This window comes from Lolium perenne, chromosome 7, assembly GCF_019359855.2.
Source record: "Lolium perenne isolate Kyuss_39 chromosome 7, Kyuss_2.0, whole genome shotgun sequence".
Classification (NCBI taxonomy): Eukaryota; Viridiplantae; Streptophyta; class Magnoliopsida; order Poales; family Poaceae; genus Lolium; species Lolium perenne.
In genome coordinates, this window is record NC_067250.2 from 318,645,534 (window position 1) to 318,664,066 (window position 18,533).

Below are 18,533 nucleotides of genomic sequence, written 5' to 3' on the forward strand. Positions count from 1 at the left end.
GTACAAGGAGGGAGTACTTTCTAACCCATATTTATACTCGATGAAAATTGCATTTTGAGTGCTTATAATTCTTTTCATTTTATATGACATTGGTGTAATAAAGAATCATGTCGACGATGATTTTTAGTTTAATGTGAACTCTATGATTATAGACACATGTGCTTTTAAAAGTGTGCCTTGCACCATATTCGGTTAGACAAATACTAGCCTTGCACAGTTACAATTCTTTGTAGTTCTTTGGAACGGAGGGACAATCCACTGAAAAGAGGCTCCTTAAACCGTAGCCATGTCAGTACATCTTCCAAAATGCTGCTGGGAAGTTCAGAACTGTTAAACACTTCAGTGCCATGTTCTATATTACGCTGGAACAGCAAACACGTGACTGATGTCGGTTACACTACACTGAACGAGTTCCAAATCTAGACCACTAGAGCATAAAAGGACGAACAAGTCAGACACCAGTCATGAGCACGACATCAGGCATGAGCACCAACAGTGACTAGATTCATAATTTCGTCTTGTAGGCAAGACCTGTTCACATCCAAGCGAAGTCCATGCTGCCGAAAACACAAAAAACTTGGAGCCCTGAAGATGGAAATGCTGATCTGGCCATGGCTCTGTCGAATCTGTTCAAACAAGACGATGAATTAATATTCAGAAGATATAGAAGAATTTTCACATCAGGTCGTTACGGACTCGAGAGTTCACGAGCAAAACTGGAACATATTGTGGAGGCTACATGGTACGCAGTATTATCAGTTTACAAGCAAATGGAACAGATTTGGAGGCTAAGTACCTAGTGTTACAGGCAGAAGCAGAATAGAATTTTCCCCATTGACAATATCAGTATGAACTGAATTTGAAATATGTAACGGCGAACACTCATGTGTTACGCAGTATAATTTGTGATGCATTGTAATGCATAGTGAGACAAGTATGCAAACATAAACAAATGAGTCACTAACTTGTAGCCTAGGAAGCCTGAAGCTCAATGTCGACACCGCCTTCAGCCTGGAAACAGGTCAAGCCACGATGGGAGGTATCGTCCGAGATAACTCGGGTTCGTGTATCTGCACCATGTTTGACCTGCCCCCAGTTTGCAGAGACAGTGAGGAGGCTGAAGCGAGGGCAATCCTCGCGCTCTTGTTCTGTTGTTCTAAGCAAGACCTACAACAACCAGAAGCGTATCCAGGGGTGCCCATGGCACCCCCTCCAAAACTACAAATGCTCTTTCACCTATTAAAATTTGTATTAATCGTGGCTAAATGTAAAGGCTCACAGGGAAGTTTTTAAGCTTGCACCACCACCGATTTCATCCTAGATTCGCCACTGCCTACAACCTACAGACGTTGAAATTGATTGTGCTGCTGCTCACTGAATGTTGGTCATCAGAACATGTCAAGGTGATGTTTCATCTATCTACAGAGAGATTGATAACTTCAAAAGAAATGTGTTCCGCTTTTCAGTTTCCTTAGCTAAAAGAGATTGCAATAGTGATGACCATGAGGTAACTAAACTGGCTCCTGTAGCTGTTTAAAAAAAGTTGGCTCGTGTAGAGGAAATTGCAGGCTTGTGGCACCTGTTTGTCAGCCCAGGTCTATCTCTGTATTCATGGTGAATCCTAATGCTCATGTTTCATGTGAATTTTAACAGGGCTATGAATAATTGAATATAATCACTAGGGAAAGTGTTCATAGGTTGGCTTCGTGGAGGTTCAGACTGGTAGATCCAGGTCCCAAGAAGGTTATTTGTCTGTGAAATTCTGTTCAAAATGTGGTGTGCACTTTTTTTGCAAGATATTACACTCCAAATTTCTATTTCCGTTTCGACTTATGTCATAGGTTGGTTTTGCTCACTTGAATGGTATTGCCTTTTGCAATCCCTATTCTGTTTGCAGTAACAAATTTTACTTCCCCCTACTTCGATACAGAAATTATAATTTGTTCAATGGACTTGTGTAGGTCACCTCTCTGTGCCCATGCTTGCCGCTAGCTAGGGTAAGGACCACTAGGTGATGAAGGATTATGTTTTTGTGTTGATCGACGGCAAATTGAGGACCTCTATGAATGTGTGCCAAAAGTTAGAATGAGCTGCACATAGTGCAAGAGGCAATAAATTTAGAAGAGGCAAACAGACTTGTTTCTGTTAAAATTAGACATGTGCTGCAAATAGTGCAATGAGCTGCATCTTTACCTAGAGGCAATAAATTTAGACAAACGATTCATGCTGTAAGGTGTGCGTCAAGTGATGTCCCAGCACAGAAAATCACGCATTGCTGCCGGTGTTGCGTCAAGTGTTATCCGTTCTAGTTCTATCTAATCAAGTGGGAATAGCATCTCAGCCACAGCGTCTGCTCGCCCAAGCCTCCATTTTCGAGTGCCTGAGCCAAGATAATGAAGTTGCTGGGGTTGTCTAGGCCAAGCTAGAAATCTATCGTCCAGGACACTAACCAAACAGATGTCCCAGGGAAGCTCCTGGATAGGCACGACATGGCCAGGACACAAAGTAAACGGGCTCTGCTTGCCTGTGTGTGCTCTCTACTATCCTACAGAGATTAATGGCATGAATTGTAACCTACAGATTCATTTCGAAGCAACAACGAAGATAAAAAAATATATAGCTGTGAAGAACTGAAGATGACTAAAAGTCTAGAAGAAAAACTTCAGGCAGAGAAGGGGAACATATTCATGTAACAATTGTCAGCTCAGATAGTAAATATTTTTTTTAGATTCTCAGGGAGACATACTCCCCGGTTCCATTTATATTGCAATAAACGAAACCAATGTCCGAACACAAACTCACCCAAAAACTACCACAAACTGAAAAACTTAAAACCTACTGTTTTAAACCAACCAACCCACCAGGGCAAACTGAACTCGCTGCAGCCCAGCGCCAGCAAAAGCACCACCACCTCTACGACTCAACAGCACGAAGAGCAAGAACCAAAAGATAGTACATATTCAAGAGTTTACAATCAAAATGGAACAGATTATCTGGGGCTACAGAGTATACATAATTACAGACAGAAGTAGAGTAGCATCTGTCCAAATGGTAATATTAATCTCAACTGAATTTCAACATGTCACTGCAAATATTCACTATTATGTGTATAGCGGTGTAACTAGCAATGCATGGTCGAACACAAAGCCAAACAGAGGCAAAGCATAAATAAACGAGTCCTGGAAAACTTGGATCATGCAAAAGTGGTACCTTTCTGTTGCAGAACTTTTTATACAACCTAAGTAGTCTACAAACTTCTAAGTTTGGTATGTTTGAATAAGAAACTTAGAACTTACATCACAGAAGGAAAAACGAATCTGGGGTTCCCCACTACCATCCTACAGAGATTAATGCTTATATTTGGCATATATTGGGAGACTCGGAAAAAGGCAGGTGAACTGTTCAAACTATCTTATAGAACAAACAAAAAGAAAAACTGTGTGACCCACCTATGACTGACCTTATGAGGCTCATTCAAATTAAACAGCTTGTGCTCGAGCACAAGCTGTTCTTGCTATAAAGAGCACTGAATCTGGCTCTTATTTGTGACTAGCAATTACGCAGGTTTATTTCAAAACCATATCAATAATAAAATTATAGATGAGAAGGTGACTAAAAGTCAAAAATTAAACTTTCTTTTCTGTATCCTTATATTAATAAAGAAAAGCAGCCAAGATGAACCGTGCTTGGATGAAACGAATTTTAAACTGGATCCACACTAGTATTCCTTCTACACCTTGAATATGAAATATAGAAAATAGTTGTCGTGATATAGCATTTCCGTGATTTCATTAGGCCTAAAATAACAATGGAATCATAAGCGATGTGAAAGATCATTTTTATTGTCAGCTTCCCTCCAAATGGCGATTGGAGCAAACAAAACAAGAAATCATAATTATGTTCCTGAGCTTGATTACCCACAACCACAAGAAAAGAACCGGTGCTAAATCGTGCAAACAAGAATGAAAGATCATAATAATGAACTATTAAGCATTAGACAAGCTGTGTGCAAACTATGAAAGGAAGGACACAAAACTAGGATGCAATAGAAAACTTACCACTTCATATTGTCGGTGAAGACAGAGATGGCGGGAAGTTGGTATATATCCACGTCTTGGACATGGCAAACCCAGAAGATTTACCACAAACACTCTCACGCTGCAACGTCTTGACATCAACTGAAATACAATCCAAGTCCATATGCGGGGTTGAGCCTACGAACCGCATGGGTCCAAACTTTCCTAGGAGCAAGTACCTCCCGGTTGCAGTTTTGATATGATGCTGGCACCCAGCACCTAATGAGATTGTCTTCTCCAACTGCCACTGGCTAGAACCCTCAGCTTTGTTTCCCCTGGTGTAATAACAGAGATCAAATTTGCCAGCTAAAGTTTCATCAAGGATGCCGAACAGTCCAAGCCTGCCTTCCCCTGCCTCCACAATGGCTAGACCTAGCGCACACCATTTTCTGGGCGGGAGGTCGGACATGGAGAACTCCATCGTACGGGTGTCAAGCACGAGCAACTCTTTCTTCTGACTCATGGTTGACTCCCAGTAGAAGCAGCCATACGCGTAATGGCGCTCGTGATACTCAGGGTCGATCGGTGACGCCACGGTTGACTTGCCCTGGCCAAGGAGCAAATCCCTCCATTCCTTGGATGCACCAGCTTGCCACTGTCCAGTGATTGAAGAGAAGACCAAAGCGGCCAACCTAGTACTGAAATGTACCATCCATATCACACCAAATGCAGTATCTGCCTCTTCTTCAAAGGGAACGAGGAAAGGCTCGCACCAGGGCTTGTGTTCCATGGCCGTGTGCGCCACCGAAGCGACTAAGCCGTCAGGTACTGGGGGAAGCAGGACGTACCCCCGGTGCAAGGGGTCGCACACCGCAAGCTCCATGGAGACCTCGCGCTGCAGGCCCTCGCCGGGGCGGAGGAGGAGGACGCGTCCGTCGCGGATGTCCTGAACGGCCCAGCTGCCGTGGTTGGGGAAGAAGGAGAAGGAGAAGTCGGCAGCAGAGGCGAGCGCGCGGGCTGCCGGCGCGGAGGAGTGAGGCGGGAGGGCGTGGTGGAACCCGTCGCGGTCGAAAAAGGCGAGGAGGGGCGGGTCATGGACGCGGCGGAAGCGGCGGAGGAAGGATCCGTCGGTGTCGACGACGAGCCGGCGGAAGGTGACGCAGGCGGCGGAGGCGCGGGCGAGGTCTTCTGCGGCCGGCAGACGGAGGAAGATCTCCGCCAGGAGGTGGTCGGGGATCTCCGTCAGCGTCGTCGCCGCTTTCCTGCGACCGCTTCGGCGACGCGCGGTGGAGGTAGCCATTGGCGTGGAGCGGTCGAGAATGCGAGCTTGAAGCCCGGCGGCGGCGGCGGCGGCGGAAGAGCTCGCAGTTGGAGGAGTGGAGTGTGCTGCTGCCGGCTCGAGTGCTCCGTGCTGCCGAAATGGGCCTTGGATGGGTAAGAACGTGTAAAGGCCATCTTGGGGTCCAGAATAAAGTGTTCAAAATGCAGAGCTACAAAATTTCCAATTTGATTCATAATTATCCATCAAATGGCTCGACGAGATCCACCACTACAGGAAAGCGGCGACCATACGAATCTCCACCCTCATCAATGCCATTGACAAGATCGCCGCCGACGAAGTGGACGAGGAGACGGGTATACCTTATTTTTGTCCTGCACAACACCGCCATAGGCCATAGCCACCATAACGACGATGTTGGTTGACCAAACTCTAACTTTAGGGACTCTTCCACAACGCCGAGCGCAGGTCCGAGGTCTCCACCCCTCCCGCCGTCGGAGCGGCTAACAGAGCAGGCGGGAACCCGCCGATGCCCAGTTCTAGACGGCGAGAATGAGGCAGATGGCGCCGACTGCTTAGGGTTTTCACCCTAGTCGCCACCCATGTTTCCTTCACGGGGGACAGAATTGGCTCAGAATATAACGAGTTTTATGAGTTGGTCAATACATGTAGTCTATTCAATTCTAGTTGCTTATTCAAAAGAGTTTTGCTAGTTCCATCTTTAGCATTGTATTCAGGTTTTTGCAATGCAAGTTGGAACACAGCAGACAAAGGCACCGCTGCCCGTGTTCACTGGGCAGCTGCGTCAGCGCGCACAGGCACACACAGACCACTGATGGTTCGCAGGAAGCCAGTGCTACGCGCCACCGACCATGCAATGTCAACTCTGATGGCCGCAACAACATCCTCTGTGCAGCCATGTTCCACCCAAGAACATCAAGTACGGCAAGCTCATAATGCCCTCGGCGCAATGGCCGGCTTGCTCCTACCTGATCTCCGCTAAGACGGTGAGCATGTCCTGGCCGCGGCACCTCTGCCGCTTGCTCCTACCTGATATCCAGCGCCACGAACTTTGTCGGGCCTGCATTCTGGACTTGATATGGGTAGGCATGCATGTCGAACAACCAAGAGAATAATTGAGAAGAAAGGACACAAACCGTTCTTGATTAATTGGGACCATCAAGTTCAACATTGTTCATCGGCATGATAGGAAGAACATAGACATGACCACTGCCAAGTGAATCACTGTCAACTTCAATGTCACACTCAGGAAACATCCACATCGATATTAACCTAATTAACCGAAATAGAGACGACGGCATCTAGGTGAAGCAAGTGCCATCCTGTAGGCAAGGTGATCACTTCTCCGAGAACTCCACTCTACTGAAATCGCAGTCACTTTGAATTAAGAACGGTGATCTGATCACATCCCCATCGAACCTGAAGAAACAAAGACAAAAGTTCAGTCTCCAGAAAAGAATTTGTGGTCCAACCATTACAATATTCAAGAGTTCAAGAACTAAAAGTAACAAGGTACTTGGGCTAGATAAGCAATAGCAGAATAGCATTTATTCCACTGGTGATATTGATCTCAACTGGACTTGAAATATGCGGACTGCAAAGGCTTCCTTTTCCACATTTAGCATTGTATGTATTTTGCAATGCAGGTTGGAACACTTGGCCAAACAAAAATGCAAGTTGGAACACACAGACTGACAGAGGCATGCAAAGGAGAACATGTTTAAATGCCATTTTAACCTTTCTCGCCTCAACTCTAATCGGTAGCTCCAATAAAAAAATGAATCAAAGTGAATTAATTTGACATATAACATGAGCAAACTATGTTCATGCCCCTTTTATGTTCCTTCTTAATAGTTAACAGAAAAACGAGTCCTAGAAATATAGGTAGTACTAAATTGGTAGTTCCCTGTTGATGACTCCATATATTTCCTTTTAGGGAGAGTTCATATATTACCAAGTAGTACAAACTTCTATGTTAGGCCAGTTTCAAGATAAAGGAACTTCTAGCATCTTGAGTAGTGACTCTCATGCTGTTATTTTTACCCTACCAGTTAGTCAGGCTTATTCAAAATAAAATCATGAGAAAAAATTGGTATATGTGAAGATGACTAACAGAAAAGTTATCTGCCTCCTTATATTTATAAAATGAAAGTGGACAGGATGAGTCATGCTTGACTGTAATGATTGTTTTTCCTGAGGTACATACTCCAAAGGTAAATTTGAGTTATAGGTGTATTCATCCACCATTACCTTGACCATAAAACTACTAAAAAATAATTGATGTGACCTAGTATTATTTTTGTGATTTCATGGGGCCTACAATAATAGTGAATGCATGAGCTATGTGGAAGATTGTTTCTCTTGCATGACTTCAAACGGAAGTTCGAAAAAACAAGACAGCAGATCACAATTATGTTCCTAAGCTTGGTTAACTTTCCCACAAGCACAAGAAAATAACCAATACTACGCGTCAGAAAGTTTACCGCTTCATATTGTCGGTGAAGACAACAATGGTGTGAAGAATTTTTGGTCCAATTTGTACAATATTGAAGAACTTAAGAGCTACAAGCAAGGTTATATGTCTTATGTTTGGATAGATATAACATTACCCTAAAGTATTGCCAGAATAGCATTTGTTCCATAAGTGACATTGATCTCAACTGGAGCTAATAAATGCAGTGCAAAGTCACATTTTTTTGTGTCTGTGACCGTAATTTGCAATGCAAGTTGGATCACATAGACAGAAGGGCAACTTTCTCCTTCTCGGATGATTTTCGCGATTGTTCCATTATTATAAGTGCTTGCTTCTTCATCGACTGGAGTTGCTGTCGAAGTTCGTTCAAATCCTGTACCGGATTAGCGTTCGAAAAATCTTCGATGAAATTATCAGCGGAAGTTTTCCTCGAGAAGGAGGAAGCGGGCAAGGCATCCGAGGAACGAGGAGCCGCGGTGTAGTTGTCAAAAACCAGCTGGAAAGAAAGTCCCGACATCAATCATTTGGCAAAATAGCATTCCATTAATTCATTTGGATATTTACATGACCATTACAAGAGGTGATTCCTAGTGAACCAATGGCAGGCTATCGCAAAAGACCACTAAGGCGACAGCAACAAAAGAAGAAGAAAAAAGAAAAACAGGGACAAGATGGTCTACTTGACCTCCGGCTTCGCAGAACTGGGGGAAGGAGCTGGCTTGTATCCGAGGAAGGAGAGGATCTTCTTCGAGTGCGGTTTGGCAACCCTAATCAAGAATTGCCACCTCTCTGTCTTCATCTTCTTCACTTCACCAACCTTCGCCTAGTCGACGTTTTGCTGGCTTTCGGCAACCAAAACTATGGTGCCTTCAACGCCAATCTTCAAGTTCTCCTGCCGGAGGGTCAGCCCAAGATCTTCTTCGGGAATGAAGTGCTTGGTAAGAGCAGCGAAGGTGTCGGGTTGTTCCTTCTTCGGGAAGAAGTAGGGGAAAAGGCGCGAAAATGCCATCTTAGTATCAGAGATACTGTGGCGTGATACGTCCCACACGTATCTATAATTTCTTATGTTCCATGCCACATTATTGATGATATCTACATGTTTTATACACATTATATGTCGTATTTATGCATTTTCCGGCACTAACCTATTAACAAGATGCCGATGAGCCAGTTGTTGTTTTCTGCTGTTTTTGGTTTCAGAAATCCTACAAAGGAAATATTCTCGGAATTGGACGAAATCAACGCCCAGGGTCCTATTTTTCCACGAAGCTTCCAGAAGACCGAAAGGGAAACGAAGTGAGGCGGCGACACGCCAGGGCGGCGCGGCCCACCTCCTGGCCGCGCGGCCCTGTTGTGTGGGCCCCTCGCGTCGCCTCCTGACCTACCCTTCCGCCTACTTAAAGCCTTCATCGCGAAACCCCCAGTACCGAGAGCCACGATACGGAAAACCTTACTGAGACGCCGCCGCCGCCAATCCCATCTCGGGGGATTCTGGAGATCGCCTCCGGCACCCTGCCGGAGAGGGGAATCATCTCCCGGAGGACTCTTCACCGCCATGATCGCCTCCGGAGTGATGAGTGAGTAGTTCACCCCTGGACTATGGGTCCATAGCAGTAGCTAGATGGTTGTCTTCTCCTCATGTGCTTCATTGTTGGATCTTGTGAGCTGCCTAACATGATCAAGATCATCTATCTGTAATGCTATATGTTGTGTTTGTCGGGATCCGATGGATAGAGAATACTATGTTATGTTAATTATCAATCTAATACCTATGTGTTGTTTATGATCTTGCATGCTCTCCGTTATTAGTAGAGGCTCTGGCCAAGTTTTTGCTCTTAACTCCAAGAGGGAGTATTTATGCTCGATAGTGGGTTCATGCCTCCATTAAATCTGGGACAGTGACAGAAAGTTCTAAGGTTGTGGATGTGCTGTTGCCACTAGGGATAAAACATTGATGCTATGTCCAAGGATGTAGTTATTGATTACATTACGCACCATACTTAATGCAATTGACTGTTGTTTGCAACTTAATACCAGAAGGGGTTCGGATGATAACCTGAAGGTGGACTTTTTAGGCATAGATGCATGCTGGATAGCGGTCTATGTACTTTGTCGTAATGCCCAATTAAATCTCACAATACTTATCATATCATGTATGTGCATTGTCATGCCCTCTCTATTTGTCAATTGCCCGACTGTAATTTGTTCACCCAACATGCTATTTATCTTATGGGAGAGACACCTCTAGTGAACTGTGGACCCCGGTCCTATTCTTTTACATCGCATACAATCTACTGCAATTGTTCTTTACTATTTTCTGCAAACAATCATCTTCCACACAATACGGTTAATCCTTTGTTACAGCAAGCCGGTGAGATTGACAACCTCATCACATTACGTTGGGGCAAAGTACTTTGGTTGTGTTGTGCAGGTTCCACGTTGGCGCCGGAATCACTGGTGTTGCGCCGCACTACATCCCTCCGCCATCAACCTTCAACGTGCTTCTTGGCTCCTCCTGGTTCGATAAACCTTGGTTTCTTTCTGAGGGAAAACTTACTGCTGTGCACATCACACCTTCCTCTTGGGGTTCCCAACGGACGTGTGTTTCACGCGCATCAAGACTGTTTTCTGGCGCCGTTGCCGGGGAGACCAAGACACGCTGCAAGGGGAGTCTCCACAATCCAATCTCTTTACTTTGTTTTTTGTCTTGCTTTACTTTATTTACTACTTTGTTTGCTGCACTTAAACAAAACACAAAAAAATTAGTTGTTAGCTTTACTTTATTTGTTGTCTTGCTCTCTATATCAAAAACACAAAAAAAAATTAGTTACTTGCATTTACTTTATTTACCTTTTGTTTATTTCATCATGTTTCCCCCTAATTACACTCTAAAAGACATACCAGTAGGACGTGGGTCTATCATTGGAAGAGATAATATAGAAGATTTTTTCACTCATGTTAGTACTACTAAAGATTTTGAAGATAGATACTTGGTAGAACTTGCTCCTACTTATGAAATTGCTGCTGCTTCTTTAGTTCACATGTTGGAAACTAAATTTGTTAATCTTAATCCTATAATCCAACACATGTTTCTCACACTTGGTGATATGGAAGAAGGGGAAAAGAAAGATTTTGTTTTAGAAACCCTTCTTAAAGAATTTGGTGGTGTAGCAAGAGAGGCTAGAAAAGTCTTCATCAAATATAAGATGCTTGGTTCTTGCACCAACTTTGCTAGTACCCTTGAAAAGATGGACATTGATAGAATAAAGTACACTAATAATAATAATGATGTAGGGGATATTAAGACATCAATACCTTGCAAGCTCGCAGGAATGTTCGAGGCACTAGAAAAGAATTATGATTGGATTGTTCCTGAAAATTTGTTTAATGAGAATAGCAAGCCTAAGAGTAATGAAAAGGGAGCCTCTGAAACTTACATAGATAAGATAACATGCATTGTTGAGGCAACTCCCAACACCCAAGGTAATGTCGATGCTTCATCTCTTGATAATACTTGATACACACTTTCTGCGCCTAGCTGAAAGGCGTTAAAGAAAAGCGCTTATGGGAGACAACCCATGTTTTTACTACAGTACTTTGTTTTATATTTGAGTCTTGGAAGTTGTTTACTACTGTAGCAACCTCTCCTTATCATGTTTTTGTGCCAAGTAAAGTCTCTATGGTAAAGTTGATGCTAGATTTGGATTGCTGCGCAGAAACAGCATTGCTGTCTGTCACGAATTCGCGCAGAAGTCTCTGTAAAAAAATCAAGAAAATCTGCAAATTTACGTGTGTGATCCTCATATATGTACGCAACTTTCATTAGTTCTGAGTTTTTCCGTTTGAGCAAGTTAAGTGCCCCTTTCAGGTTCGTCTTTACGGACTGTTCTGTTTTTGACAGATTCTACCTTTTATTTTGCATTGCCTCTTTTGCTATGTTGGATGAATTTCTTTGATCCATTAATGTCCAGTAGCTTTGTGCAATGTCCAGAAGTATTAATAATGATTGTGTCACCTCTGAACATGTGAATTTTTTATTATGCACTAACCCTCTAATGAGTTTGCTTGAAGTTTGGTGTGAAGGAAGTTTTCAAGGGTCAAGAGAGGAGTATGATATACTAAGATCAAGAGGAGTGAAAGCTCTAAGCTTGGGGATCCCCCGGTGGTTCACCCCTGCATATTTTAAGAAGACTCAAGCGTCTAAGCTTGGGGATGCCCAAGGCATCCCCTTCTTCATCGACAACATCATCAGGTTCCTCCCCTGAAACTATATTTTTATTCAGTCACATCTTATGTACTTTGCTTGGAGCGTCTGTTTGTTTTCGTTTTTGTTTTTGTTTGAATAAAATGGATCCTAGCATTCATTGTGTGGGAGAGAGACACGTTCCGCTGTTGCATATGGACAAATATGTCCTTAGGCTTTACTCATAGTATTCATGGCGAAGGTTGAATCTTCTTCGTTAAATTGTTATATGGTTGGAATCGGGAAATGCTACATGTAGTAATTCTAAAATGTCTTGGATAATTTGATACTTGGCAATTGTTGTGCTCATGATTAAGCTCTTGCATCATATACTTTGCACCCATTAATGAAGAAATACATAGAGCTTGCTAAAATTTGGTTTGCATATTTGGTCTCTCTAAAGTCTAGATAATTTCTAGTATTGAGTTTTGAACAACAAGGAAGACGGTGTAGAGTCTTATAATGTTTACAATATGTCTTTTATGTGAGTTTTGCTGCACCGGTTCATCCTTGTGTTTGTTTCAAATAAACCTTGCTAGCCTAAACCTTGTATCGAGAGGGAATACTTCTCATGCATCCAAAATCCTTGAGCCAACCACTATGCCATTTGTGTCCACCATACCTACCTACTACATGGTATTTCTCCGCCATTCCAAAGTAAATTGCTTGAGTGCTACCTTTAAATTTCCATCATTCGCCTTGCAATATATAGCTCATGGGACAAAATAGCCTTAAAAACTATTGTGGTATTGAATATGTACTTATGCACTTTATCTCTTATTAAGTTGCTTGTTGTGCGATAACCATGTTCCTGGGGACGCCATCAACTACTCTTTGTTGAATATCATGTGAGTTGCTATGCATGTCCGTCTTGTCTGAAGTAAGGGAGATCTACCACTTAATGGTTAGAGCATGCATATTGTTAGAGAAGAACATTGGGCCGCTAACTAAAACCATGAATCATGGTGGTAGTTTCAGTTTTGGACATATATCCTCAATCTCATATGAGAACACTAATTGTTGCTACATGCTTATGCATTAAAGAGGAGTCCATTATCTGTTGTCCATGTTGTCCCGGTATGGATGTCTAAGTTGAGAATAATCAAAAGCGAGAAATCCAAAATGCGAGCTTTCTCCTTAGACCTTTGTACAGGCGGCATGGAGGTACCCCTTTGTGACACTTGGTTAAAACATGTGTATTGCGATGATCCCGGTAGTCCAAGCTAATTAGGACAAGGTGCAGGCACTATTAGTACACTATGCATGAGGCTTGCAACTTGTAAGATATAATTTACATGATACATATGCTTTATTACTACCGTTGACAAAATTGTTTCATGTTTTCAAAATAAAAGCTCTAGCACAAATATAGCAATCGATGCTTTCCTCTTTGAAGGACCTTTCTTTTACTTTTATGTTGAGTCAGTTCACCTATCTCTTTCCACCTCAAGAAGCAAACACTTATGTGAACTGTGCATTGATTCCTACATACTGGCATATTGCACTTGTTATATTACTTTACATTGACACTATCCATGAGATATACATGTTATAAGTTGAAAGCAACCGCTGAAACTTAATCTTCCTTTGTGTTGCTTCAATACCTTTACTTTGATTTATTGCTTTATGAGTTAACTCTTATGCAAGACTTATTGATGCTTGTCTTGAAGTACTATTCATGATAAGTCTTTGCTTTATGATTCATTTGTTTACTCATGTCATTACCATTGTTTTGATCGCTGCATTCATTACATATGCTTACAATAGTATGATCAAGGTTATGATGGCATGTCACTCCAGAAATTATCTTTGTTATCGTTTACCTGCTCGGGACGAGCAGGAACTAAGCTTGGGGATGCTTGATACGTCCCAAACGTATCTATAATTTCTTATGTTCCATGCCACATTATTGATGATATCTACATGTTTTATACACATTATATGTCGTATTTATGCATTTTCCGGCACTAACCTATTAATAAGATGCCGAAGAGCCAGTTGCTGTTTTCTGCTGTTTTTGGTTTCAGAAATCCTACAAAGGAAATATTCTCGGAATTGGACGAAATCAACGCCCAGGGTCCTATTTTTCCACGAAGCTTCCAGAAGACCGAAAGGGAAACGAAGTGAGGCGACGAGGCGGCGACACGCCAGGGCGGCGCGGCCCACCTCCTGGCCGCGCGGCCCTGTTGTGTGGGCCCCTCGCGTCGCCTCCTGACCTACCCTTCCGCCTACTTAAAGCCTTCGTCGCGAAACCCCCAGTACCGAGAGCCACGATACGGAAAACCTTACTGAGACGCCGCCGCCGCCAATCCCATCACAGGGGATTCTGGAGATCGCCTCCGGCACCCTGCCGGAGAGGGGAATCATCTCCCGGAGGACTCTTCACCGCCATGATCGCCTCCGGAGTGATGAGTGAGTAGTTCACCCCTGGACTATGGGTCCATAGCAGTAGCTAGATGGTTGTCTTCTCCTCATGTGCTTCATTGTTGGATCTTGTGAGCTGCCTAACATGATCAAGATCATCTATCTGTAATACTATATGTTGTGTTTGTCGGGATCCGATGGATAGAGAATACTATGTTATGTTAATTATCAATCTAATACCTATGTGTTGTTTATGATCTTGCATGCTCTCCGTTATTAGTAGAGGCTCTGGCCAAGTTTTTGCTCTTAACTCCAAGAGGGAGTATTTATGCTCGATAGTGGGTTCATGCCTCCATTAAATGCAGGACGATGTGAAAGTTCTAAGGTTGTGGATGTGCTGTTGCCACTAGGGATAAAACATTGATGCTATGTCCAAGGATGTAGTTATTGATTACATTACGCACCATACTTAATGCAATTGTCTGTTGTTTGCAACTTTATACCGGAAGGGGTTCGGATGATAACCTGAAGGTGGACTTTTTAGGCATAGATGCATGCTGGATAGCGGTCTATGTACTTTGTCGTAATGCCCAATTAAATCTCACAATACTTATCATATCATGTATGTGCATTGTCATGCCCTCTCTATTTGTCAATTGCCCGACTGTAATTTGTTCACCCAACATGCTATTTATCTTATGGGAGAGACACCTCTAGTGAATTGTGGACCCCGGTCCTATTCTTTTACATCGCATACAATCTACTGCAATTGTTCTTTACTATTTTCTGCAAACAATCATCTTCCACACAATACGGTTAATCCTTTGTTACAGCAAGCCGGTGAGATTGACAACCTCACTGTTACGTTGGGGCAAAGTACTTTGGTTGTGTTGTGCAGGTTCCACGTTGGCGCCGGAATCACTGGTGTTGCGCCGCACTACATCCCTCCGCCATCAACCTTCAACATGCTTCTTGGCTCCTCCTGGTTCGATAAACCTTGGTTTCTTTCTGAGGGAAAACTTACTGCTGTGCACATCACACCTTCCTCTTGGGGTTCCCAACGGACGTGTGTTTCACGCGCATCATGGCGCACCTCATCCCCATGAATCTCGAGGAGAGAAAGAGCGTCGAGAAGACGGTCATCTTCGGGTTTTTCAAGTTCAAAATCCTGGCTCATCTTCCCTGCTGAAACAAATTTCGGGTTATCAACAAGTATACGCAAAAGATAATGTTGGAGGCAACTCGATCACAGTTATTGGCGAACTTACTGACAAAACACCCATTTTGCGACTCCAAGCGGGCGATGATATCTCCCTCACGAGCGATTTGCTGAGCTGTGTTGTCGCTTAAGGCAGTTTCAGCTTCATGGAGTCTTTTTCGAAGACTCTCGACAGAGGCAGCGTCTAGTTCAGCCTTTTCGCGAGCTTTTTCGCTTTGCTCCAGCTTGAGGGCAAGGTCATCGGCACGCTTATTAGCTTTGGCGAGAGCCTCTAGCAAGAGAAAAGATGACAATGTCAAGACAAAATAGCAAGGGAAAATTTACTCGACGGGAAGACACAAGAGAGAGGAATACCTTTCAAATTATCAGCATAGTCACGGTACCCAATAAATTGAGTACCAAGACGAATAAATTCTTTCACCAGAGGCTGAAAAAAGAAAGTGGCTGAGAAGGTCAAAAAGACGAAGAGTTCGACAGTAGACAAAAGAGTGGTAAGGATTCTTACATCATCCATAGAAGGAGTCGCCGAACTCCCGGTCAAGAGGCTTGGTTCTTTGCCAAGCTCAAACCTTGCTCTCTTCGGCGAAGGGGCACGGGGGCTGCCGACAGGAGTCGGGTGTCCTATGTCCTGCTGAGGAGGCGAGGTTTCCTCCGTAGCAGGGCGAGTCTCGGGGAGAACTAAAGTCTGTTACGTGCTCGTGGGAGCAGTCACATTAACAGTGGGTTCTTCTTCTTCGTCGCCGCTGTGCACCAAAAATAGCATGAGAATACTCAAAAAAACAATATATCGAATGAAAAAGACGACAAAGTAACTTACGAGCTAACGAGAGCATCATTGTAAGGGTTGAAGGCCTCTTCCTCTTCGGGGGAAGTTTCTTCGGCAGGTGATTCGTGATGCGTGCAGATGACACACGTCCGTTGGGAACCCCAAGAGGAAGGTGTGATGCGTACAGCAGAAAGTTTTCCCTCAGTATGAAACCAAGGTTATCGAACCAGTAGGAGTCAAGGAACACGTGAAGGTTGTTGGTGGCGGAGTGTAGTGCGGCGCAACACTAGGGATTCCGGCGCCAACGTGGAACCTGCACAACACAATCAAAGTACTTTGCCCCAACGAAACAGTGAGGTTGTCAATCTCACCGGCTTGCTGTAAACAAAGGATTAACCGTATGGTGTGGAAAATGATGTTTGTTTGCGAAGAACAGTAAAGAACAAGTATTGCAGTAGATTGTATTTCAGATGTAAAAGAATGGACCGGGGTCCACAGTTCACTAGTGGTGTCTCTCCCATAAGATAAATAGCATGTTGGGTGAACAAATTACAGTTGCGCAATTGACAAATAGAGAGGGCATAAGAATGCACATACATATCACGATGACTACTATGAGATGTCATCAGGGCATTACGACAAAGTACATAGACCGCTATCCAGCATGCATCTATGCCTAAAAAGTCCACCTTCGGGTTAGCATCCGCACCCCTTCCAGTATTAAGTTGCAAATAACAGACAATTGCATTAAGTATGGTGTGTAATGTAATCAACACAAATATCCTTAGACAAAGCATTGATGTTTTATCCCTAGTGGCAACAGCACATCCACAACCTTAGAACTTTACATCCTTTGTCCCAGATTCAATGGAGGCATGAACCCACTATCGAGCATAAATACTCCCTCTTGGAGTTACAAGTATCAACTTGGCCAGAGCCTCTACTAGCAACGGAGAGCATGCAAGAACATAAACAACATATATGATAGATTGATAATCAACTTGACATAGTATTCCATATTCATCGGATCCCAACAAACACAACATGTAGCATTACAAATAGATGATCTTGATCATGATAGGCAGCTCACAAAATCTAACATGATAGCACAATGAGGAGAAGACAACCATCTAGCTACTGCTATGGACCCATAGTCCAGGGGTGAACTACTCACACATCAATCCGGAGGCGATCATGGTGATGAAGAGTCCTCCGGGAGATGATTCCCCTCTCCGGCAGGGTGCCGGAGGCGATCTCCTGAATCCCCCGAGATGGGATTGGCGGCGGCTGCGTCTCTGGAAGGTTTTCCGTATCGTGGCTCTCGGTCCAGGGGGTTTCGTGACGAAGGCTTTAAGTAGGTGGAAGGGTAGGGTTGGAGGCAGCGCGAGGGGCCCACACCATAGGGCGGCGCGGGCCCCCCTCTGGCCGCGCGGCCCTATGGTGGCGGCGCCTCGTCGCCCCAGTTCGTAACCCTTTCGGTCTTCTGGAAGTTTCGTGAAAAAATAAGACCCTGGGCGTTGATTTCGTCCAATTCCGAGAATATTTCCTTTGTAGGATTTCTGAAACCAAAAACAGCAGAAAACAACAACTGACTCTTCGGCATCTCGTCAATAGGTTAGTGCCGGAAAATGCATAATAATGACATAAAGTGTGTATAAAACATGTGAGTATCATCATAAAAGTAGCATGGAACATAAGAAATTATCGATACGTTTGAGACGTATCAAGCATCCCCAAGCTTAGTTCCTACTCGCCCTCGAGTAGGTAAACGATAACAAGGATAATTTCTGAAGTGACATGCTATCATAATCTTGATCAATACTATTGTAAAACATATGAGATGAATGCAGCGATTCGAAGCAATGGTAAAGATAATGATTAAACAACTGAATCATATAGCAAAGACTTTTCATGAATAGTACTTTCAAGACAAGCATCAATGAGACTTGCATAAGAGTTAACTCATAAAGCAATAAATTCTTAGTAGAAAGCTTTGAAGCAACACAAAGGAAGATATAAGTTTCAGCGGTTGCTTTCAACTTCAACATGTATATCTCATGGATAATTGTCAACATAAAGCAATATAACAAGTGCAATAGGTAAACATGTAACAATCAATGCACACAGTTGACAAGTGTTTGCTTCTAAGATA

General features: G+C 43.5%; 1 protein-coding gene across 1 annotated transcript; it reads right to left on the minus strand.

Moving 5' to 3' along the window:
• Window positions 1-259: 259 nt before the first annotated feature.
• Window positions 260-5,440, minus strand: LOC127323613 (uncharacterized). Its single transcript, XM_051351729.2, has 2 exons — window positions 4,059-5,440; window positions 260-626 (listed from the first exon to the last, which is right to left on the minus strand). The coding sequence occupies exon 1, from the start codon at window positions 5,314-5,316 to the stop codon at window positions 4,063-4,065; it is 1,254 nt and encodes a 417-aa protein (XP_051207689.1). The 5' UTR covers window positions 5,317-5,440; the 3' UTR covers window positions 260-626; window positions 4,059-4,062.
• Between the last annotated feature and the right edge of the window lie 13,093 nt (window positions 5,441-18,533).